General features: G+C 43.8%; 2 protein-coding genes and 1 non-coding gene across 16 annotated transcripts in view; 1 reads left to right on the top strand and 2 right to left on the bottom strand.

Annotated features, from left to right (window-relative positions):
* Positions 1–13,885, top strand: part of PHC1 (polyhomeotic homolog 1) — a 23,089-nt gene extending 9,204 nt beyond the window's left edge. For 6 of the 10 annotated variants that reach the window (XM_077871127.1, XM_077871129.1, XM_077871128.1 and 3 more), the window contains 9 exons: positions 3,626–4,121; positions 6,158–6,957; positions 7,768–7,915; positions 8,167–8,378; positions 8,955–9,069; positions 9,927–10,053; positions 10,267–10,417; positions 10,870–11,101; positions 12,472–13,885. In XM_077871127.1, the coding sequence (XP_077727253.1) occupies positions 3,626–4,121; positions 6,158–6,957; positions 7,768–7,915; positions 8,167–8,378; positions 8,955–9,069; positions 9,927–10,053; positions 10,267–10,417; positions 10,870–11,101; positions 12,472–12,626 (2,436 nt within the window). In that variant the 3' untranslated portion in view covers positions 12,627–13,885. Of the gene's footprint in view, positions 1–3,625; positions 4,122–6,157; positions 6,958–7,767; positions 7,916–8,166; positions 8,379–8,954; positions 9,070–9,926; positions 10,054–10,266; positions 10,418–10,639; positions 10,743–10,869; positions 11,102–12,471 lie in introns of those variants that run through there. The other 4 variants (XM_077871131.1, XM_077871126.1, XM_077871124.1 and 1 more) reach the window with 2 other exon arrangements.
* On the bottom strand, positions 12,494–23,114 carry M6PR (mannose-6-phosphate receptor, cation dependent). Of its 5 annotated transcripts, XM_077871134.1 has the most exons (8): positions 22,906–23,047; positions 22,059–22,116; positions 19,268–19,447; positions 18,041–18,207; positions 16,700–16,809; positions 16,286–16,416; positions 15,629–15,755; positions 12,494–15,154 (listed from the first exon to the last, which is right to left on the bottom strand). In XM_077871134.1, exons 3-8 carry the CDS (start codon positions 19,444–19,446, stop codon positions 15,032–15,034), a joined length of 837 nt encoding a protein of 278 aa, XP_077727260.1. In that variant the 5' UTR covers position 19,447; positions 22,059–22,116; positions 22,906–23,047; the 3' UTR covers positions 12,494–15,031. The 5 variants fall into 5 exon arrangements, with proteins under 5 accessions (XP_077727260.1, XP_077727258.1, XP_077727259.1 ...); XM_077871132.1 differs by lacking the exon at positions 22,059–22,116 and having other exon boundaries at positions 22,906–23,114; XM_077871133.1 differs by lacking the exons at positions 22,059–22,116; positions 22,906–23,047 and adding an exon at positions 22,576–22,769.
* On the bottom strand, positions 17,368–17,472 carry LOC144297798 (small nucleolar RNA SNORA76). The gene has a single exon (XR_013364660.1). It is a non-coding gene; the product is annotated as a small nucleolar RNA SNORA76 (small nucleolar RNA).

The raw sequence follows: 23,114 nt of genomic DNA, 5'->3' as shown, positions 1-23,114 counted from the left end.
GGAAAGTCAAGGCTGCCCAGAGGAGGTGACATTTATCATTTTTTTAAAAAGATTTTATTTATTCATTCATGGGAAACAGAAACAGTGCGAGAGAGAGGCAGAGAGAGAGAGAGAGAAGCAGGCTCCATGCAGGGAGCCCAATGTGGGACTCAATCCCGGGTCTCCAGGATCAAGCCCTGGGCCCGAAGGCTGAGCCACCCAGGCTGTCCGGAGGTGACATTTAAATTGAGTATCCCAGGAAGATGTGGATGGGGAGTGGTGAAAGCAGGGAAAATCTAGATTTGAGAAAAACTTAGAAGATCTTTGAAAAAGGAAAACTGATTTTGAGGGAGGTGCTGGATACAACAGTGAGGTGGCTGCTTAGTGCTACTTTTGAGATGAATGTTGGAGAAGCGGATTTAGGGTGAAGTTTAGTTTTGGATATACACCAGGTCATGTGGTCAGCAGTTTTATATATCTGGTACTTGAGCTTAGAGGGAAGGTCTGCGTGGGGGATAACATTAAGAGTAGTGGACACAGAGATGATAATTGATATCAAGAGAACATTTGGCATTGCTGAGGGAAAGGTATGGATTGACAAGAGAAAAGCCTTTAAGATGGAGCCCTGAGGGTTAGATCTGTTCCTTAGAAAATGGAATAGTTCAAGGTCGAATAGAGGCTGATGGACTGGCAGAGGGGAGTATGAAAGAGTGACAGGGACACAGGACAATCTGGATTGTGTGGTGTCATAAAGAGAAAGGAGCAAAATGTTGGAAGTGGCAGGGAGTCTTTTGTCTAATACAGTAGGGATGACAAGAAAGGTAGAGTTTACTCTGTTACGGATGGAGAACCGTATCAGTGGAGTTCAGGGTTGTTGAAACCAAAGTAGTATGACTTGAGGAATGGCTGGATGGTGAGACTAGATGCAGTGAATCTAAATAATCACTACCAGTTTATTGATAGCAGGAAAGGAGGATGAAGCTGGGGTTGGGTATGTGGGGTTCAGGTGTGATGGGAGGGCACCATTAGCAAAGAGGTTGAAGAGACAGGAAGGAAGTGAGAAGGAAGCTCCTTGAGAAGGAAGAGGAGTGGGGCCTTGAGTGGGGAAGGATTTGATCAGGAGGGAGGAAAGAAGGGAGAGCAGGGAAAAGGAAGTGGTGGGTGTTTATGAGGGGAATGTGTAGATTTAGTGATGGAACTGCTGAAATGTGCTCATGTAGTGGTTTATTGTCTCTACAGCGGTGATGGGGAAGAGCAAGTGGTATATCCTGAGGTATATCGGGAGACGAGGAAAGTTTTATTTTATTTTATTTTATTTTTTTTTAAGATTTTATTTATTTACTCATGAGAGACACAGAGAGGCAGAGACACAGGCAGAAGGAGAAACAGGCTCCACACAGGAAGCCTGACATGGGACTTGATCCCGGGTCTCCAGGATCGCGCCTTGGGCTGAAGGCGGCGCTAAACCACTGAGCCACCTGGGCTGCCCCATGAGGAAAGTTTTAAATCGCTATTATGGAAAGCTGATTAGAAAAACCCTATTATGTAATTGCCGGATCACATTAAGTGCCCCGGCACCCAATCCTGATAATTCTTGTAAATCTCTCTCAAAAGCTGTCACCTCTTTACTGCTTGTCTGAACTCAGGTTCTTTTTATTTTTTACCTGAATTACTGTACTGGTTTTCTAAATGGTGTCTTTGACTTCCTCCTTGTCTACCTCTAAACATCTTCCATATTACTATCAAAATAAGTTTTTTAAAAGAAAATGTATGTTGTTACTAACATTTTAAATGGTACTACTGGTATGCCGAATTTGATAAATCATAATCCTTGGTTCATGACATCCTCTCCACAGTGGTCCATTTATGGGCCACTTTTATTTACTTACTATATTTTAATGATGTAATAAGCAAACCTCAGTTCTACCCATTGCCTGCCGCTACCCACGGTAATAACCATTCTGATTCCTAGGTTCTTCCTTTCCTGTGTTCCGTTTTCTACAGTTTTATTGTGTTTACATATATTTTTAAACAGTATTTTATATTATGGAAAATTTCAAACTTAATGCAAAAATAGAAAAAAATATGACTCCCTTTGTACCTACCAACCAGCTGCAACATTTATCAACACATGGCCATTTTAACCAGGCCACTTTCCTCCACCTGTGGACTATTTAGAAGTAAATTCCAGATACCATATTTTATACACACACACACACATATATATACACACATATATGTATACACATACATACACACATATGTATATATACACACATGTATATATATGTATATGTATGTATTTGTATTTGTATTTAAATTTATAAGGTTTTTGTGCTGTATATAATTTGGGGAGAATCCTTTCTTAATAGCTTATTGTCAAAATCCATCCATATTGTTGCATGTTACTGTATTTTATTAATTTTGATTTCTGTGTAGTATTCAACTGTGTGAATATACTGTAGTTCCTTCCTCTCTTCTGACAATGGCCATTTAGGTTGCTTCCAGACTTCTGTTAACTATGAATAGAGCTGCTGTGGCATTCTTACACATGCCTCCTGTTGTATATAGCAAGAGTTTCTCTTGTAGGATTCCTGGATTTGAGAGTGTGTGAATGTTCAACTTTAGGACGGGATGCCAAACTATTTTCCAAAGTGGTTGTGCCTCCATCAGCAATGTTTACAAGAATGGTTTCAGCTGTAGAGTTGATTATGTTTATTCTGATTAATATTCTTCAGTGGCTTCCTGTCATCAGTTAAGTGCTCATCAGTCCTCTCTTTATATTTTGGAGTACTTACTATGTCAGGCACTGTGCTAGGTGCTGGAAATATTAACAACGGGGGAGATAGATAAACTTCTGTTTCCGAACTGAAGTTCAGACTCTCCTCATTTTAATACACCAAGCCCTTCCTGGTCTGGTACCTTTCTACACCCTCAGCTTCAATCTGTCTTCCTAGCTTCATTTCTTTCCATTCCCTCTAACTCACCTCAAACATAATGAAATATTTATCATTTCCAGAAATGCTATGTTCTTTCTTGGCTCAATGGTCTTTCAGATATTGTTACTTTTTCTTCACACTTCCACCTTTGCTGTCACTCATGGAGTCACAGATCAAACAAAAGACTGTTTTGGGAAGTCTTCCCTAATCTCCCTGGTCTGAGTCCATCTTCCTTCTCTGTGCTACAATAGCATATGTCTCTGCATAGTAGAATACGGTTATTAGTGATTTTCTCGTCTGTCTTTTCTGGTAGAAAGTACCCATTAAGAGCAGAGACCGTGACTTTCGTTCCTGCATTTCCAGTATCCAGTGTAGTGCCTGAAGCATAGTAGGTATTTGGCCGATGTTGAAGGAACGGAGGAAGAAGGAAAATCTGAGCCATCTCGAAGGAATAAATGAGCAAACTTGCAGATAGATTTGATAGTGAATAAAGGAGACTGAAAATCAAATAGGATTCAAGAGTCTCTCCCTGGGTGACTGGAAGGACTTTAATGTATATGATTGTAAAGGTTGGGGGGGATACCCTGTGCAGAGGCTGGGGAATATCTGTAACTGTCTTCACTGCTTCTGAACTAGTCACAGAAAGCTCTGACCTCAGTGCCTCCTGTTCCCCTTTTCTCAATGTATCTTTTTCTTTTATCTTGCAGGTGCAGAATTTGGCAGTGAGGAACCAACAGGCCTCGGCCCAAGGACCCCAAATGCAAGGCTCTGCTCCGAAGGCCATTCCTCCTGGAGCCTCCCCTGTCTCCAGCCTCTCCCAGGCCTCCAGCCAGGCCCTTGCTGTAGCTCAGGCGTCCTCTGGGGCCTCAGGCCAGTCCCTCAACCTCAGTCAAGCTGGTGGAGGCAGTGGGAGTAGCATCCCAGGGTCCCTGGGTCCCGGTGGAGGTGGCCAGGCCCCTGGCGGCTTGGGCCAGTTGCCTTCCTCAGGAATGGGTGGGGGTGGGAGCTGTCCCAGGAAGGGCACAGGAGTGGTGCAGCCCTTACCTGCAGCCCAAGCAGTGACTGTGAGTCAGGGAAGCCAGACAGAAGCAGAGAGTGCAGCAGCCAAGAAGGCAGAAGCAGATGGGGCTGGTCAGCAGAACGTGGGCATGAACCTGACACGGACAGCTACCCCTGCTCCCAGCCAGACCCTTATTAGCTCAGGTAAGCTGTCACCTCTCAGAGTATCCTTATTCTCTTAGAACTTGTTTGAAATCTTCAGAGTACGTCTCTTTGACATTGTTCTTGCTTTTCTTAGTCCTGGAGTAGTGGAAGGAGGGAAAATGATATCAGCCTTGATCATATTAGTCCAGGGAGAGAGGAGGACCGGTAACAGATACATCTGTATTTCCACCAGGCAGCAGTCCGTTTACAAACTACTTTGTCCCCATCTTCTTAGGCCCTGAGTTTGTCAGTTTTCTCATCCTACCCATTCATTTACCCAGTTCATACTGAATTGCCTACTGTGTTGGAGGAGGTGTTAGGGATGCATCTTTGAAAAAAAAGATTCCTGTCCTCATGGAGCTCATGATTTAGCTTGAGAGGAGATGGCTCTTCCCCTCACTCATCATCTTGATGATGATGGTTTGGATCAGGGTAGAGTGGAGTTGTTATAAGTGCCTTGGAGCACTTAGGACTAGCAAATAGAGCCACGGTTTAATATAGTCAACTTGTGCTCCTCTGTATCAATGATAAGGATAAAAAAAGGGATGCCTGGGTGGCTCAGTAGGTGAGCATCTCTTTGGCTTAGGTTGGGATCCCGGGGTCCTGGGACTGAGTCCCATGTCAGGCTCCCCGCAGGGAACCTGATTCTCCCTCTGCCTGTGTCTCTGCCTCTCTCTGTGTGTCTCTCTTGAATAAATAAATAAAATATTTTTAAAAAGTATAAAAAAAGAATAAATAATAATAACCCCAAATGGTTTATAGTTGCTTTTGGACTGTGGTTCCGTATAGTTAGGTGGGTGCACCTTATTTGGTAATGTTTATTTTTGCCTGCCTTGTTTCTAGCACTTTAGTTGTTGCTCTATTTGGATGATTTACTTATAAAAAATTAAGAGTTCGGGTGCCTTGGTGGCTCAGTTGGTAAAGCGTCTGCCTCCGGCTTAGGTCATGATCCCAGGGTTCTGGGATTGAGCCCTGCTTTGGGCTCCCTGCTCGGTGGGGAGCTTGCTTCTGCCTCTCCTGGCTCGTGCTCTCTCACTGTCTCTGGCTCTCTCAAACAAAAAAATAAAAATCTTTAAAAATATTTAAAAATTAAGAGTTAATTATCAGGCTGTATGACTACTACCTGTTTATATACCATAGCACTTCTGTTTCCAAAGTGCTTTCATCTCACATGTGCTCTCTGGACAATCTGAGGGCATAGGGGGTGGGGGAGATTGTAGGTTCCACCTACAGTGGAGAAAATTGGGTCAAGTCTGAGCCTAAATAGCAGCTAACTCTTAAGACTTCTCATAGGTAGTGACCTAAACTGATGTTTCTAAAAAATCGAGCCTTTCACAGGAAGATGTTGGAATCTTTACCTCTGTGGGCATTTACTCTCTGGGTGACCATTAAGTCTTTTTCTTGTGCTGGGCACTGGGCTGGGTTCTAGGGATGTAAAAATAAATAAAGCAGGGACTGAGCCCTTGAACTTAGTCTAATCATACAGAAGATGGGCCAGCCATTCTCTGCTGGGTCAGACTAACAGGATTTAGTATAACGAAGGAAATAAAAGTTAGATGGCTGCCAGAAATGATTGAGGACTGTGAAATGATTGGGCAAGGGAGTTTCTTCCCTTAAGGTCTTGAACTGTGGAGAGAGAGAGTTGGTAATGTCTGGCTCAGAAGAAAAAGTACAAATGAAGTGATCTCTAGGCCCTTCCAGGCTAGATCTTCATTCACTATATGATACCAAAGCTAAGAACACTTTGAAAAGAGCGGCCTGGGTGGCTCAGTGGTTTAATGCCACCTTCAGCCCAGGGCATGATCTTGGAGACCTGGGTTCGAGTCCCATGTTGGGCTCCCTGCATGGAGCCTACTTCTCCCTCTGCTTTTGTCTCTGCCTCCCTCTCTCTGTGTGTCTCATGAATAAGAAAATAAAATCTTAAAAAAAAAAAAAAAAAAAGGAACACCTTGGAAAGGTGATTTTAATTTCAATTTTAATTTAAAGGCTGATTATTTTCTGCTCTTGTCTGTTCTGTGCCGGGCTTATTCCTCTAGCCACCTACACGCAGATCCAGCCCCATTCCTTGATTCAGCAACAGCAGCAGATCCACCTCCAGCAGAAGCAGGTGGTAATCCAGCAGCAGATCGCCATCCACCACCAGCAGCAGTTCCAGCACCGGCAGTCCCAGCTCCTCCACACAGCCACACACCTCCAGTTGGCCCAGCAGCAGCAGCAACAGCAGCAGCAGCCAGCACCGCCGCCGCCACCACCACCACCGCCACCACCGGCCACAACCCTCACTGCCCCTCAGCCACCGCAGGTCCCACCTACTCAGCAGGTCCCACCTTCCCAGTCTCAGCAGCAAGCCCAGACCCTGGTTGTGCAACCCATGCTGCAGTCTTCGCCCTTGTCCCTCCCACCTGACCCAACCCCTAAGCCACCCCTCCCCATCCAGTCCAAGCCACCTGTAGCACCTATCAAGCCGCCTCAGTTAGGGGCTGCTAAGATGTCAGCCACCCAGCAGCCACCACCCCATATCCCTGTGCAAGTCGTGGGCACCCGGCAGCCAGGGACAGCCCAGGCACAGGCTTTGGGCTTGGCGCAGCTGGCGGCTGCCGTACCTACGTCCCGGGGGATGCCCAATACGGTACAGCCCGGGCAGGCCCATTTGGCCTCCTCACCGCCTTCGTCCCAGGCTCCTGGTGCGCTGCAGGAGTGCCCCCCAACGCTAGCCTCTGGGATGAGCCTGGCTCCGGTGCAGGGGACCGCACATGTGGTAAAGGGGGCTACAACATCCTCCCCTGTTGTAGCCCAGGTACCTGCTGCCTTCTACATGCAGTCTGTGCACCTGCCGGTGAGTGATGTTAGATGGCTTTGAGGGCACAGTCCCCTTTGAGTGGACCTGGGGCTCAGTGGACATAGAGCTTAACTTAGGGGGCAGTGAAGAGTTGAGAAGGTTGATGTACTGATATTTATCATGTTACCTTAATTACTTTCTTAGAAGCCCCATCTCCAAATACAACCACCCCGGGACTTATGAATCAAGAGGGGAGGGTACCACAAACATTCAGTCTGCAACAGATACAAAGTTACTATGTGTGAGTGCCTGTGTGTGAGAATATGGTATTACATCAGCTGCTCTCTTAATCATTGCATTGCTTCATCCGTGACAACTATTTGTTATAAACTATACAACTTAAAAGATACTGGTATGTACTTCTTTTGTAAGACATTGATGGAAGGTTAAGATACTGGTACTTACTTGTTTCTTTTGTAAGAGAGAGAGACATTAATGTATATAATCTGTACTTTATACTCCTAAATTTGCTACTGAAATCATTCTGGGTTTTTGGATCTGTACTGTTAGATCAAGATGTTCTTAATCATCCAAATCAGTCTTTGGAAAAACAGCAATTCTTGGTTGGGCCATAATGAACCCAGGGTCACAAGGTCTAGGTCAGGACTAAATGTAACATTTCTTTTGTACTGATGTAGTAGATAATGCTTCTTGGCAACGACTTGGGAATTTTAGTGTGCCCTGGGAAGTAGACAAATTGGAGAATGTGGAACTAAGAAAATTTTCACTGACAGAATGGGAGTAATGGAGGTTCCTTATATCCTTCACTCATAAATCTTGGTTTCTTTTCTATTCTAAACATTATAGAGCAAACCGCAGACGTTGGCTGTCAAACGCAAGGCAGAGTCTGAAGAGGAGAGAGACGATGTTTCCACACTGGGTTCAATGCTTCCTGCCAAGGTGTCTCCAGTAGCCGAGAGCCCAAAGGCCATGGAGGAGAAGAACAGTCTTGGAGGTGAGGAACTGACTTCTGCAGTGCTATTGGAGTGCAGAGATTAGAGACCTGTTCTGAGAGAGCTCAAAGCTAAGTGTCATTCTGTAGAATATGGGCCTAAACTTGGTAGATGAATGGGTGGATCCAAAAACCAGGACTCCGGTGTTAATGATCAAAGGTGAACGTGTATTATTGTGGAAGATCAGACTGGCTGGGCTAATAATAAATGAGTCCATTGCATCATCCCCTATCTGTTCCTTAATCTGTTCCAGAGAAAGCTGAACCAGTGACTGGTATGAATGCTAATACTCCAAGCAGTGAACTAGTAGCCTTGGCTCCTGCCCCATCCGCACCGCCTCCTACACTAGCCATGGTGTCCAGACAAATGGGTGACTCAAAACCCCCACAGGCCATCGTGAAGCCTCAGATTCTCACCCACATCATTGAAGGCTTCGTTATCCAGGAAGGAGCAGAGCCTTTCCCGGTGAGGGCAGGGCCATAAGGTGGGACTTTCAAGTGGGGACTTGGTCTGATTATTGTCTTTCCAAGTCCACTAAAATCAAGTCTCAGAACTATTTAATTATTAGAGAAGAGTTCAGTGCTACTGTTTATATGGTTAATTGTAAAGAAGGAAGGGAAGGGGGAAAGGAAAGAATATGTGTAGACCACCAAATGAAAATGTTGAGAAGAGGAGAAGAAGCTGTAATGTTTAGTTACACAAATTAGGCTATATTAGAGTGAAGAAATTTGTGGTAGAGAAACTAAGGGACTTTACTAAAGCCCAGAAGTTGCAGAGCCAGGACTAGAACACAGGTATCTGCAACTTTGGAAGGAAAAAGACAAGATAGGGAGCCAAGGCAGGACGCTGTTTTCCAGTGGCTTATCTGAAAACAGCTAGTGAGGGCCTCTTGATTGCCATGTTGAAAAATGTTTCTTCTCTAAACCAGACTTGGTCATTAACTCAGAGAACCAGGTAAAGGTATGACAGAATTGCCGGGGAAAGCTATAGAGAAGCAGAAAGGAATTAGGTTAACTTAACTGTAAACTTTTTCTGGCACAGGTGGGTTGTTCTCAGTTACTGAAAGAGTCTGAGAAGCCATTACAGACTGGCCTCCCGACAGGGCTGAATGAGAATCAGTCGGGGGGCCCCTTGGGAGGGAACAGCCCATCTGCTGGTAAGTATTTATTTAGAGACCCATCTGGGGAAGGAGGCTCCGGGAGAGGTGTTTGAGGGCTAAGTGTAAAATAGTAATTATTTAAAGTGGGAGTTATATGGAGGCCATCTACATATAGGAACTCTATTAAATATCAGAATGTGTAGAATCACACAAAAAGAGTTCCCATAGGATTAGGGTAGTTTTATCAAGCTAACCTCTTGAATTATTTACTGTAAGGATATATTTTTCAAAAGATGATCTAAAATAGGATATTTCTTATATTTTCAGTTCTCCTTATTCTAGAATTTATAATCTTTATTAAGAACTTTTTTTTTTAAGATTTTATTTATTTATTCATGAGAGACAGAGAGAGAGAGGCAGAGATGTAGGCACATGGAGAAGCAGGCTCCATGCAGGAAGCCCGATGTAGGACTCGATTCCGGGACCCTAGGGATCATAACCTGAGCCAAAGGCAGATGTTCAACCACTTAGCCACCCATATGCCCCTATATTAAGGACTCTTGTTTACATTTCTCCCACTGCTTTTGTAAACTCTTATTGGAAGAGGGATCCTATATCTTCTAATTAGTAATTAGTTTCTCTCATCTATTTGAAATGCAGTCTTGTCTGCAGTCTGAGAGTATAAATTGGGATAAAGTTAGTCATCGAGAATGGAAACTAGTCTGGCTTAAGTCAGGAAGACCATGATGTTCTTGAGGCACGTGTCTTTGTGTTTTTGGATTTTGAACTTTATGTTTTAGGGATTCTGAATTAGATTGTTTAGGTCTTTGGGGGGCAAACCCTGAGAGTAATTAGAGTCAGCTGTGGGCCTAATGATGGCCTGAGCAGCAGCAGAACCAGTGACAATTCTCCAGGGATGCCTTGTTTTCCAGAGCTCGATAAGAAGGCGAACCTCCTGAAGTGTGAGTACTGCGGAAAGTATGCTCCTGCTGAGCAGTTTCGAGGCTCCAAGAGATTCTGCTCCATGACCTGCGCTAAGAGGTACCATGGGCACCCCTTCCTCACCTTCAGCACCAGTTCCTCCATCTAATAGTGTGCCCCTTCTCTAGGACCACCTCACAGCTGATGTGTAAGGTCTTCTTCTTTGCTTTCATGTTCTCCCCCAAGTCAGTTCCTAGAACACTAGTTCCCATGGAGGGTAGCAAGGTAGTCTTCTAGAGCACCTCTGACATCCCATATATGCCCTACCTCTAGGTATAATGTGAGCTGTAGTCACCAGTTCCGGGTAAAGAGGAAAAAAATAAAAGATTTCCAAGAATCCAACTATGCTCGTGTTCGTCGGCGTGGGCCTCGCCGCAGCTCCTCCGACATCGCCCGTGCCAAGATCCAGGGCAAGCGCCACCGGGTGAGCTTCAGTCGCAGAGCCAGCTACCTTTAAAATGGTCTCCTTTCCTTTTTCTTTCCCTACCGGGCAATTCCTTTGCCCAGGTGAGAGTCTGAGACCAGAACTCGGAGTCGTGTATTGATGGTATCATTCCCCAATTCCAAGAGATCCTGACTCCTTGTCTTCTTTCACCTGATTACTGGCTCATGTATCCATGAATCATTGCATTACATTATATTTCAGAAAATCTAGATTGATTGTTGGAAGAAGGGAAGAATCAGGAAAGTGAGTTTACTTGAAAGTTACTCGAGAAGTGGACTGGTGACTCTGGGCATTTGCAAACAAAGTATAGTTTTTTCACTTGCAATACTAGTTTTTCCTCAGTATTAACCCAAACCCAGTTGGCTCAGAAGGGGCGGGGGAAGCCTCACGACACTTATTCACAACTCACTGCTTTGTAATGTTCTCCATAGGGTCAAGAGGACTCTAGCCGGGGTTCAGATAATTCCAGTTACGATGAAGCACTCTCTCCAACATCTCCTGGGCCTTTATCTGTGAGAACTGGGCATGGAGAACGTGACCTGGGGAACCCCAATACAGCGCCACTGACACCAGAATTACATGGCATCAACCCTGTGTTCCTGTCCAGCAATCCCAGCCGTTGGAGTGTAGAAGAGGTGTATGAGTTTATTGCTTCTCTACAAGGTATTGAGGGCCTATCTGGTAGGACCCAGATCACATAGATGTTTACTTTTCTGCAGGTCATCCCATATGGGCCATGGGCCTTTGTGACAGGGAACAGAACTGACTTTTAAGCAGTAGGCACTTTAAGTATAGTATGATGAAGGCTCTATTCTTGATATTTACTTAAGGTACTTGCCCACAGCCTGGTTTCCTAATTTCTTTCTGGGCTGACTGTCCTCTACTATGTTGGCAATCTTGCAGTGTTTGATTTTTACTATTATATTTCTTACCAATAATTTTTGGATAAAGTATATTTTATTTATATGTGATTGTGATACCTGATAAGACTTTTTCCACGAAAAGGATTAGAAAGTTAGGAGCATTGTTACCCCACATTCTTCCAGGTAGTATTGTTTATTTTATTTTATTTTTTTTAATTTTTTTTTTTATTATTATTTATTTATGATAGGCAGACAGTGAGAGAGAGAGGCAGAGACACAGGCAGGCTCCATGCACCGGGAGCCCGACGTGGGATTTGATCCTGGGTCTCCAGGATCGCGCCCTGGGCCAAAGGCAGGCGCTAAACCACTGCGCCACCCAGGGATCCCGGTAGTATTGTTTATAAGCTGTTCTTAACAGAGGATGGTTTTCTCCAGAAAAGAAAATCACCCTACCTTTTATTGCCATTTGTCTGGAGTCTGGGCCCTTTTTTGTTTTTTTAAAAGATTTTATTTATTTATTCATGAGCGACACAGAGGCTGAGGGAGAAGCAGGCTTCCTGCGGGGAGCCCGATGTGGGACTCAATCCCAGGATCCTAGAATTACAACCTGAGCCAAAGGTAGATGCTCAACCACTGAGCCACCCAGGAGCCCCTGAACTCTGGGCCCTTAAAAATGTCATAAGGGCTCTGAACTTTTTTTTTCTAGTGTAACTAAGAAGAGGTACAGATCTTGCTCCTTCCCTTTCCTCCCTCTTCAGGCTTTTTGAATGAAGTTCTTTCTGTGGTCAACTTTTTCTTCCTCTTGGCTTTTATTTTTTCTAAAGATTTATTCATGAGAGGCAGAGAGAGAGAGAGGCAGCCTCCCTGTGGGGACCCGGATATGGGACTAGATCCCCAGACCCTGGATCATGCCCTGAGCCGAAGGCAGATGTTCAGCTGCTGAGCCACCCAGGCGTCCCCCTCTCGGCTTTTTTAAATAGCCAGTTTCTCTCTGGTTTCATTTGACTTTCCAAGCTCACCACCTCAGACTTTTATGTTCCTGACTGTAGGATGAGAACCTTGGGAGGAACCACTGCTGGGTCTCCATGTTTTCATCTCGAGTTTCCCCCTCCTATCCTCTGGTGCTGCCATGTAATGTTTCTCATATGTATCCCCACCATTTCCTTATAGGCTGCCAAGAGATTGCAGAGGAGTTTCGTTCCCAGGAGATTGATGGACAGGCCCTTTTATTACTTAAAGAGGAACATCTTATGAGTGCCATGAACATCAAGTTGGGCCCCGCCCTCAAGATCTGCGCCAAGATAAATGTCCTCAAGGAGACCTAAGGTGGCCCTCTTGCACAAACGAGCCTAAGGCAGACACTCTCCACTGTCCAGGTTGTAACCTGGTATCAGCAGACTTTACAGGGAAGAAAGAGCTGTTCCAATTACATAAATCTTCTGTAGAGGGGATTACTGAGACAGGGAAGAAAAGTGCAAGAATTGGTTGCTGGTGCTACATGGCGGCAGCTGTGACATTTTCTCTGGTTCTACCTTATTTTTTAAAATCATTACACTTCTCAGCTACCCTAATCCAATCTTTATAAAAGAGGCAGTCTCGAGAACTAAGACTGCTCAGCCTTATCCTGGAGTGGAGTATCTAGCCAGGGTCTCAGTTTTCCCAGAGGGGTAGACCGAATGGTAAGGTAAGGAAATGGGTGGGACGTAGGTGTGCCTCCACAATGGGAGGTAGGGTTCTTCTAGCTCGTGTGACACAAGGAGTAAAATCTGGTACTCCCCCTCTTCCCTCTGGATCGCCCAACTGTGGCCATGGCCCAGTCTTCTTTGTTGTCACTCTGTTAGTATTGATCGTTCCTCCTGTGTCCATGGCAGGGTCACCAGCCAGTGCAGATTGGGTTGGCATCATTCTGATTCGCTGCAGGGGCTAGAATGTGTGTGGCACATGTGTGGCTGTCATTCTTTCTGCATCCCCCTGCTCCCTTTGGTTTATCTGTTGTGTCTTCTACCCTGCCTTTCTTTTCAGTTCCAACTCTGCTCTGTCCTATAGCTTTATTAAAACGGGAGTGTGTGGGACTGAGGTCAGGAGTATAAGTACCTGCCTTAGGCGCTATTCCTTATACAACAAAAATATTAAATATTTTTTTCCTCCTCAGTAAAAGGATAAAAATTGGTCTCAGTTGTCTCTTACTCCATTTCAGTGTCTCTACTCTTTCATACAAAAGACAAGGGCAACCGGTTTTTTTTTTTTTTTTTAATTTTTTAAGTGTTTTTGTACAAAAAAATGTAATTTTTTTCCTTTTTTGTTTCTGCATTTTTAAAACACCAGTGTGGGGAGGGAATGCAAACAAATAACAAAAAGGATGCTTTTATATAACATTATTTTCCCTGTTTAGAAAGAAGAAAAAAAATCATTCCAATAGTATTTAAAAGTCCAAAGATGAAATAATTTCATTTTCTTCCCTAAAGGCTATAAAAAGCCCCTGCCTATTGATTCCACCATCCTCTTGTGTCCAGTGGAGCCATGTTACTCTTCAATGGCCCAGGTTCACTATTACAGAAAGACTGGGCCAGGCTTCTTGGGCACGTGGCCTATCAAAAAAGTGGAAGCATCAGAGGATTCAGAACCTCTCCCCACAGAAATGTTGTGGGCAAGAAGATACTTCCCTGAGCCAGAAGGGACAGGTACAGCAGCATTCCACACCCAGAGCACAGGATGGCAAAGCCCTAGATGTCCCACCTCTGCTTTCATTCCCTTTCCAGAAGATTTGGGGGGGCAAAGGGGAAGTCGACATGCCTGCGAAGAAAGTGCAACATATTTAGAAATACTAGTAGAGGGAAACATCTTGGAAGAAAAGCTTGGGCCAAGTTTTTACTGCAAGTGGGAGAAGAAAGCCATTGAGGAGATCCCACTACAGGTAAAGACTTCCTTTTCTGGAACCCCTGTAGCACAGGAGGTCCAATTCACCTTCCCTTTCTGAAGGACTAGACTTCTGGATAAGGCATTTTGGCCACATAATGGACTAATGACCATGAGCCCCCAATCCAGGGCCCAGTTCCACAATAAGGTCACTCCAAGGCCAACAAATGATGTGATGGTATTTCATAATCCTCTGAGTGGGAAATTAAATATTTTCCCCATCCTAATCCCAGAGGTGGGAGAAGGAAGTCTGCAACATCTCCAGGCTCTGACCAAATGGCAACACTTGGAATGCAACTAAGTATTACACTGTAGAGTAGTTCAAACAGCAAGAAATTACATCCAGGTTCTCATGGAGACTACTGTAGAGTACAGAGTAACAGCATGAAAGCAATCAAACCTTGTATAAATAATGTTTCTTTGCCTTTTTTTTTTTTTAATTAAAGAAATCCAGTGTCTCAAAAACTTGTGAAAATGTGTTTAAAAAAGTCAGGGAGCCTGCCACACTTTTTTTTTGTTCACTGTAACTATCCTACTTGTACCTTCTGATAGCAAGAGATAGTGTGATGGCCTCTTTTGCACAGGCCCTATTTATCTCTGTCCTACAACTGTACCTCTCTAGAGGAACAATAAAATAGGGAATCAAGGGAAGGCATTTCTACTAGTAGAAGAGAATGCAAATCAACAGCAAACTGAAAAGCAAGAGCAATGTTAAGGGTGGGATGAGAGACTGGAGTGGAGACTGCTTAAGAAATCTGGCTGAGTATGCTTTGGTTTGGGGGACTGAAGAAGCAGCTGGGCATTTAAAGTGCAATCACATTGGTAATAAATGATCATCCCTTTCTTCTGACTCCTCCCCCAGCTGATCATCCCCCACACCACGATACGCAGCAGGCACATTTCGGGGTTTAGAGCGGCACACAAAGTCACAACCATCCTGTAGAGAGAAGCAAAGGAAGGAAATGATCATTTGGAATAACCAACTTCTAGGGTGAGGCAAAATGTACCTGTGGCCTAAGAATACAGCAAGAACTAGGTTTCTTCAAAGATAATGGAGAGAAAACCCAGGACCAGCCAAAATTGAATTCAGGGCTAACAGGAGAAAAATTCTCCTTAGGTCTTTCTTTCTCCCCATCAAGGCCCCTTAATAGCTTTATCAGATTCCTCAATTTAAGCAACAGCGTGTCTCTTCCAACAAGTCTTTAGAAAGACCAGACACTAAGATGCTATACTACTTGTTACTTTGTATTAGGACCAATGAATACTTTGTACTTGTTTTGCTGGGATGTCTGTTTTAGCACCCAAAGTCCTATGTCCCCAGAAATCCCTCAGTCTGGGTCCAAACCAGGATGGTTGGTCACTCAACCCTTGCCCGCAGGCTCCAGACTCAGCAGGTAGTCCTGTTACTTACTGCTACCAGGTTGCCAAGATCTTGCCAGAAGGCTAAGTGGGGAAACTGCTCCATTCCTTTGGCTCCCACCACCAGTCGCTGGTATAGGAACCCCCCGATGATGTAGACTGCGACCAGTGATGCAAACCTATGGAAGAGAGACCTCTCTACTTAAATAATTGAGGGATGGTAAAACTTCAATAATAAAGATAATCTTTCTATTCATTAGCTGTTTCCTATAGTCCATAAAAACAGAAGAAAAAAAACCCTGGGGAGGGTACCTTCTTAAACCAGTTGGAACACTGTCTAAAAGCAAAAGTTCAGGAAAAAATAAGACCTAGTGTGTGACTCTGACTTCTAGCCAAGGATAGGTCCTGTTAGCTATACAGTTTCATTTCTTTAAAAGTTCTTATAATCTAATAGAATGGTATTAAAAACTGTCTGGTCCTCCAGTAATGAGATATAAAGCACCTCTAAATGCAAATATTTATCAGGGGCGAAACATACCTAATTTTTAAAAACTTGCATAGAGTTTAGAGGATTCTCACACAAAGCTTTGCCCCCTCCAGTTATGGCATAGCACACACAATTTGAGTCTAAACATCACCAAGTAATTGAGTTTAAAGAAAAAAGAAAAAAAAAAGGAAGGTTTGGATTGATAAAGGGAAAAGCACTCACGTGACTAGTAAGATAGAACCCACACTGAGGTGTGAGGTCTCCGGAGAACAGGCCAGGCTGCTATCCATTTCAAAGAGGTAGAAACAATCTTGGACTTTGCCTCGCTCCTCAGACACAGGGTTAAAATTGTCCTGATGATGAAAGGACATAACACTACATTTAGTGTACCATTTCCTTTTGACTCCTATTTAGAAAAAGAGAAAACCCACAAGCTACAAAAACATTTGCTTTCTCCTGGTTCAACAACTTATTTTCCATGTATGATGGCAGATAGGTGGTCTGTGGCAGAGGGAAAAACTGAACTAGTTTTCCCTTATCCATCCCAATGTATCTTGTTCCCTCTGGAAATTCTCTCCCACCTCAGGTCAGTCCTTTCATCTCCTCTCTAGGCTAGTGTGGCCCAGGATGCCTCACCGCTAGGGTGTGTCGATTGCAGGAGATCATCACCACCGCGCGACGCTGCTCCATGCCACAGTGATTGTCATATTCATCACCCCCTTTATAGATCAGCATGATCCAATTACCTGAGGAGGGACAATGAGAATGTTGCTTTGGGGTGGGGGAAAAGCAGAGGCAGGCCTGGGTACTATGGTAGAAAGGAATTGAGGAGTTCAATGAAATTGGCTTTAATTCAAATAACCCTTGTCAATATGAGCTCTGGAACCAAGAAATACCAAGCTAAAACTTGCTTTTTTTTTCTAATAGCTTTGAGTTCCCTTAAGATAACTAAAAATCAGATATTCGTGTAATAATCTTAATTTTCCACAATAAAGTTAGGCAACCGATAGTGCAAAAACAATTATGACCCATACTTTGACACTGATTCACATTTTCTGAACACCTGCTAACATCGAAAGAAGAGGTTCCATAAAATTCTTAGATCAGGGATAGCCTAAGATTTAAAATTAGCCACAGATAAATTCAAGGTGGAGGATTTTTAAAATTGGGAGCCATTTCTTCTCTCATATTTATTGCATTCAAGTTTCTTTTGCAAAATATCCTTTGATTCATCAATCACAGGAAGTAAATAAAGATGCTGCTTCTAATCTTGCATATGAAGAAACACAATGACATGGGTGCCGCCATGTTGCTTGCGGTTAAAAGAGTCAGTGGCGGGGGAACCAGGTGGCCCCAGTTATGCGCAGGCATAGCAGGGGCTCAAAGTCACAGGACAACTAAACATGAGCTCGGTCAAAAATCCAGTCTTCCAACCCCTACTCCCAAACTCTTGATGTTATTTTTTATTATATTATTGATATGAGCAAAAATCTGCACTGGAAAATACAGTTATCTGCTTAAGGAATGGAATTAGGCCACAGGTGCTCATAGTCCTTTCCAGCAAAATGATTTTATGGCTTTTGAGAAACATAATAGCACAAGTCAGTAGGACAATTTTTATAGACTGGCTTGCATAAAAGCTTAATCTCTAAAGATGTAACTGGCAAAGTTGGACTAATTCCATGAGAAATGGTCGTGGTTGATATTTTTAAGTCTAGCTTGAAAAACACATTAAGCTACAGAATCCTAGCTAGATTCTTCTTTTTGTATAAGTTTCTCATTAACTTTAAAACAAACATACCAAGGTCCTAAGTCATGGCTCCAGAGGAGCTGTGGAACTATGTATCTTGTGATTTATTGTCTCAGGTGAGCTGAAGCACGTGCACCTTATGATACTCTGAAGAGAATGAGAAAGGCTGACACATACAGGACTGTCAGAGGGATTGACTCGGGGTCAGTTAACAGGGAGAGTCTTACTTCCATTGAAGATGTGAGTCTCGTTGAGTCTCCCTACCACTGTCTCCTTCCCGTTACTTTTGTTGATCTGCACCAGGCCTGCCCCAGAGGTGCGGTTGCCAGCTTCCCGGCACACCCTGAACATGTAGATATATGTGTCTGGGCCCTGGCCCACAGTGCTCTGAAAGCTGTAAGGAGAAGTGAGGAGAAAGAAGGAAGAGAAGAGTTACTGGCTATCAGCCTTAGGAGAAGCAGCCTCTCTTCCTCTACACTCCTTCCCCATTCCCCATCCCAAGAGTGATCAATTTACCTGACGTCACAGCTAAATGTAATAGTGAGTAAATTTGTTGATCATGAGATATCCATCTACTAGTGAATGATTTTTATTTGTTGAATCATGAGACAATCCTAATTGTTGATGATGACAGATTAAAACACAACATCCCAGACAGCTAGATATTCTAGAATACCTGTTCCAGACTGTGCCGGAGTGTCAGCTGCTATTTCCCTGTGAATAAGGATTTACATTCACGGGAAGTATCCCATGGTCCCTTGTTCCTTGAAGATCATCTTCAGATTTATGTACCTGAAGAGTCCTGACATGATGTTTACAGGCCTCAATGTTTATCTGATATTTCTAAATTCCTTTTATATGGAGGTACCAAATAAGGCTTTTAGATTCCTACAAGCTGCTCCTGAATCCAGTCTTGGAAATAGCTATTCTTCTGCATAAGAGAACTCACATTGCTATTAAAAACTGGGCTGAGAATTTGCTCTATAGCATTAAGAAAACAAAAACAAAAACTGTAAGCAGGGATGCCTGGGTGGCTCAGTAAGTTAGGTGTCTGACTCTTGATCTCTAGCTCAGGTCTTGATCTCAGGGTTGTGGATTCAAGCCCTGTGTTGGGTATGCGGCCTACTTAAAAAAAAAAAGGGGGGGCAAGATATCATGGACAATGAGATCAGTATTACGAACATTCAGATTACAGCCATCTCCCAGAGGTTATTATACATGTAGTCCCTCCACATAGAGTAGAAATACTAAAATAAATTCAGTAAGTAGAAGAAACTTTTTTTTTTAAGATTTTATTTTTTTAAAGTAATCTCTGTGCCCAGTGTTGGACTCAAACTTATAACCCCAAGATCAAGAGTCAGATGCTCCACCGACTGAGCCAGCCAGGCGCCCCAGAGGAAAAGATTCTTTAACAAAGTTATTTTCTGAAGCCCTTCAAAGCTCTTTTCATTTACCTTTTGTTATACAGTGGTTGTAGCCTCTTCAGAAGAGCCAACTCTTTCTCTGACTCTCTACCCTTTTCTCCTACCAGGTCACAGGTTTTTTCTTCTGTCTGCCAGGATTCTCTTACTGCCACAGCTAGGAGCAGTGGCAGGAGCAGTCCAGTCCTCCAGCGGCTGAAGAAGGGGAACATCCTTTTGGGAGAGGGTGTGTGTGTGTTGAGGAAGCAGGGAAAGATCAGGAGAGAAGGGAAAGAGAGAAAGCACATGAATGTGTAAGTTTTACAGTTTTATCTTCCATCCATCACTTATTTTATACCAGTCAGTTTTCCTCATTATCATGTTGGGTTTTATTTTCTTGCGTCTATTTTAGCTTTCATCCATTATTTTTTCCTGTCCTTTAATATTCAGAATAGGATTTTTTTTTCCAGAATAGGATTCTTAATCTCTAGGTTTCTCTTTTTATTTTTAAAGTTTTATTTCTTTTGAGAGAATGTGCATCTTTACTGTTTTGTAGAAAGTTAGACTGTGGTATCTCATATTTAAAATCATTACTAGTACATAAAAGCTGCTCCAACCTGTGGCCCTCCCTAAGATAACACTTAAATTATAGCTTAACACTTGATATTGTCTAGTTGAAAGTTATGGAGAAATATGTAAAATAGGGAAAGGGACTTCAGTACTTTGGGTCCTAACTTCTGTCAACAGTCAGGAGCATCCATCAGTCTTTGTTCACATTTACCATAAGAAAGACGACTAGAGATACACATAGCCACAGCATTACAAACTTGACATTTATCTACTTTAATGGCTCATCTCAAAAAACATTCAATCATTTTAATCATCGGAAGAAGAAAATTCACTAGGTCCAAGTGAGCGGTTTAAAGAAGTCTTCCAAAACCCACCTAGGGCTCTACATGTCACAAATCACAAGAGTTTCTAAATTTCCAGTAAGCAGAACTGTCTTTGTACACTTCTAACTGCTGACAATTCTTGGGAGTCACTAAGTTACTTTCCAATTCATCTGCTCCTTGTATTGCTCTAGGAATGGAAACACATGGTTCCATTTCCCAGGCTCATTTTCTTTTCTCTAATCCATCTTCACACCAAGGATATACCGATTTACCCTTGCAAAAGACTTCACTCTGGTATCCAATAATGGTCCTCCAGTCCATTGCTACTTGTTAATTTCATAACAGTGTTACTGCTGCAATACAGAGATCTAATTCTTCCAAACTTTTCCCACTTATAATAACATGCTTCCATCCTTCAAGCCTGGGCTTTGGTTAATACTCTTTAAAGTCCTCTAATTCTTTTCCAGGCTGGTTTATCACCTCCAGTGCATTTCTAGAATATAAAACTAGGCAGAGTTTAATGGGTACCAGTAAGTTTAAAGATTGGAAAATGGAAGCTCTGAGCCCTGACTGAAATCTCTCCTAACTAAACTTACATTTGACCTTCTGTTTTCCACACTCCACTAGAGCAAAAAATGCTTGGGAAGTTGTCTCCCTGACTTTGTGTATTTCCAAAATCAACTCACTATAGTAGTATTTTTTTTTTCACTATAGTAGTATTAATAAAATGTTTCCAGAGAATAATCATCGCCAACCATAAAGTGTAAGGCCCCCATAAACACATTTAAAGCAGTAATAGGAAACTTAATAGAATGCTTGCTTTTTACTGTTAAAAGTACTTAACATGCATTAACTAATTAATTCTCACAAAAACTCTATGCAGTAAATACAATCACTGTCCTTAATTTACAGATGAGAAAACTGAGGCACAGCCAGTGGAGTGACCCAGAACGTCTGGTTCCAGAGTTCACGGTCTACACTTAACCACTACATGTATATCCCCTTTCACATTACTTTTTTGGGGATCAGAGTAGGCAGCCACAGCCTTGCTTTCTTTTTGACAAAGCAGGGGGAAGTGACTCCTCACACAGATCACTGAATAGGAGGTGGAATAAAGAACTCAAACCTCAAACTCCTATCTTCCCTAAATTAACTCATTGCTCAACATACTACGTGACCAGCTGCGTTCCTTAAAAAATATTAAGAGATTCCTTTTATTAGATTGATTTTATACATGCCATATTCCTTATATTTTCTCATGATCTAATTTAAAATTCCAACATCCTGGACTTTACTATATGTGCTGCCAAAGTGAGCACTCAACATCCTGGACTTTCAAGCTCCCCCCCCCCCCCCCCCCCCCGCCCCCCGGACCAGTTTTCTGGAGGAATGCTCATACAGAAGACTGTGTTCTTTGGCTTCAAAGTTAGTTTCTTATCTGTTAACAGTTGATGATTTCTTTTCCCAAATTAAAACAAAGAATCTTACAAAATTGGGATAGGATAAAGGGTTAAACACCCTGCAGTCTGCATTAGTTGAGTTTAACGATCTTTCATTTGCTTATTGGTTCAAGTTAGGATGAGAATCAACTTACATTCTTTTCTCTTTTCTGCTTAATGTTTGTCTATATGTTTGACTCAGTGTAAATGCTCTAAGTGCTTCATCTAGATTACATTAATTTTCACAGCCCAGAAAAGTAGGTATCATTTCTCTCATTTTACAGATGAGGAAGCTGATGCTTACAGAGAGTAAATTATTTGCCCTAGGTCATACAAGTATTAAACATGTATGAAGGTGGTGGGACAACTCGGATGATTCATGGCATACAGCTATTTTCTGGAAAATTTGTAATACGAGGGTGCAAACATCTCTTAGGGAGAGTACGAAACCGAAGGGCTGCCGTAGTTCCCTCTTAAGGTGCTATAATTAGGTGCAATAGTTTGTCTACGTACTTTGGAAGTAAAGGGCAGGACTTTAAGATTTTGAAATATCCTCTTCAGTTTTCTCGTTCTGGAACAGAACGATTTTGGTAATGCTAAACATTTCTCTTCAACGGGATGACCAATGACCAAGCCAGGAATCGGGAAGCAGTTCACACTACGGGGCGTCTGCACCACTCTTTCCCACCCCTCAAGACGAGCCATGAACGTTTTCCGCTTCTCAGTGTAATTTCTACTTTCTGCGGTAGCGGCCCTTATCTCCCGTCTCCAGCAGCCTCCACTTTTAGAAGAGCAGCCTCAATTAGCTAGACCGCCCCAATGCTGGAAAGCCTGAGAGAAGTAGCTCTAGGTCGAGGGGCGGAAGCTCCCTACGAAGAGAAAACACTAGAGAAACCCTCTATTAGCTCCTCCATACCATCCACGAATCCCCTCCAAACTTCTTCCAGGATTCTGGAAATTCTCCTTCCGTCCAGTCTCCTGATTTCCCAATCACCTAGGGCCATATCCTCCCCAAATGATGCCACTTTACCTTCCTTCACGATGCAGATCAAGAAGTCCCCCTCCAGGTATCCGCTGAGCCCTCAAACGACTCCATACCCAGGGTCCCGCCTTTCTTTGCTTTCCGAATACACGTCGGTTCCCTCTCCGGGCTGGGGCGGTCCGTCCTCCCTCGCTCCCTTCGGGGCTCTAACTACCCCTCGCGCCCTAGGGCTCCGGAGCTGGATCTCTGGCTGCACTCCTGGCCAAAGGAGCCCGAGCGGCCCCGGCCCCGGCCCCGGCCCCGGCCCCCGCCCCCGCCCCCGGCGCCGAGGTGTGAGCGCTCTCGGCTCCCCTCCTCCTCCACGCCCCTCACACTCACGTGTCACGGGCGAAGGGAGCAGCCAAGGCGCAGGATCCCCGGCTGAACACCCGTCTGGGGCTGGGCGACGGGGCCAGCGAGGGGCCAGCCGCAGACCCCGGACCCGGGACTCGTGTTAAAGGCCAGCGTTCCCCAGGGCGCCTCGCGGTGCTCCACTCGGGGAACCGGAAACAGGAAGCGCCGGGCGTCCTCCGGGCAACTGCTCCTCC

The sequence above is a fragment of the Canis aureus genome, chromosome 25 (assembly GCF_053574225.1).
Source record: "Canis aureus isolate CA01 chromosome 25, VMU_Caureus_v.1.0, whole genome shotgun sequence".
In the NCBI taxonomy this organism is placed as follows: Eukaryota; Metazoa; Chordata; class Mammalia; order Carnivora; family Canidae; genus Canis; species Canis aureus.
This window is presented reverse-complemented; position numbering and strand designations above follow the sequence as displayed.

Coding starts and splice junctions, on each gene's coding strand:
- M6PR (XM_077871132.1), bottom strand. CDS start 19,446: ATGTTCCCCTTCTTCAGCCGCTGGAGGACTGGACTGCTCCTGCCACTG. Junction 15,756..16,285: donor GGTTCTATCTTACTAGTCAC/GTGAGTGCTTTT, acceptor TCTCTTCCATAG/GTTTGCATCACTGGTCGCAG. Junction 15,155..15,628: donor ATCTTGGCAACCTGGTAGCA/GTAAGTAACAGG, acceptor TTCTCTCTACAG/GATGGTTGTGACTTTGTGTG.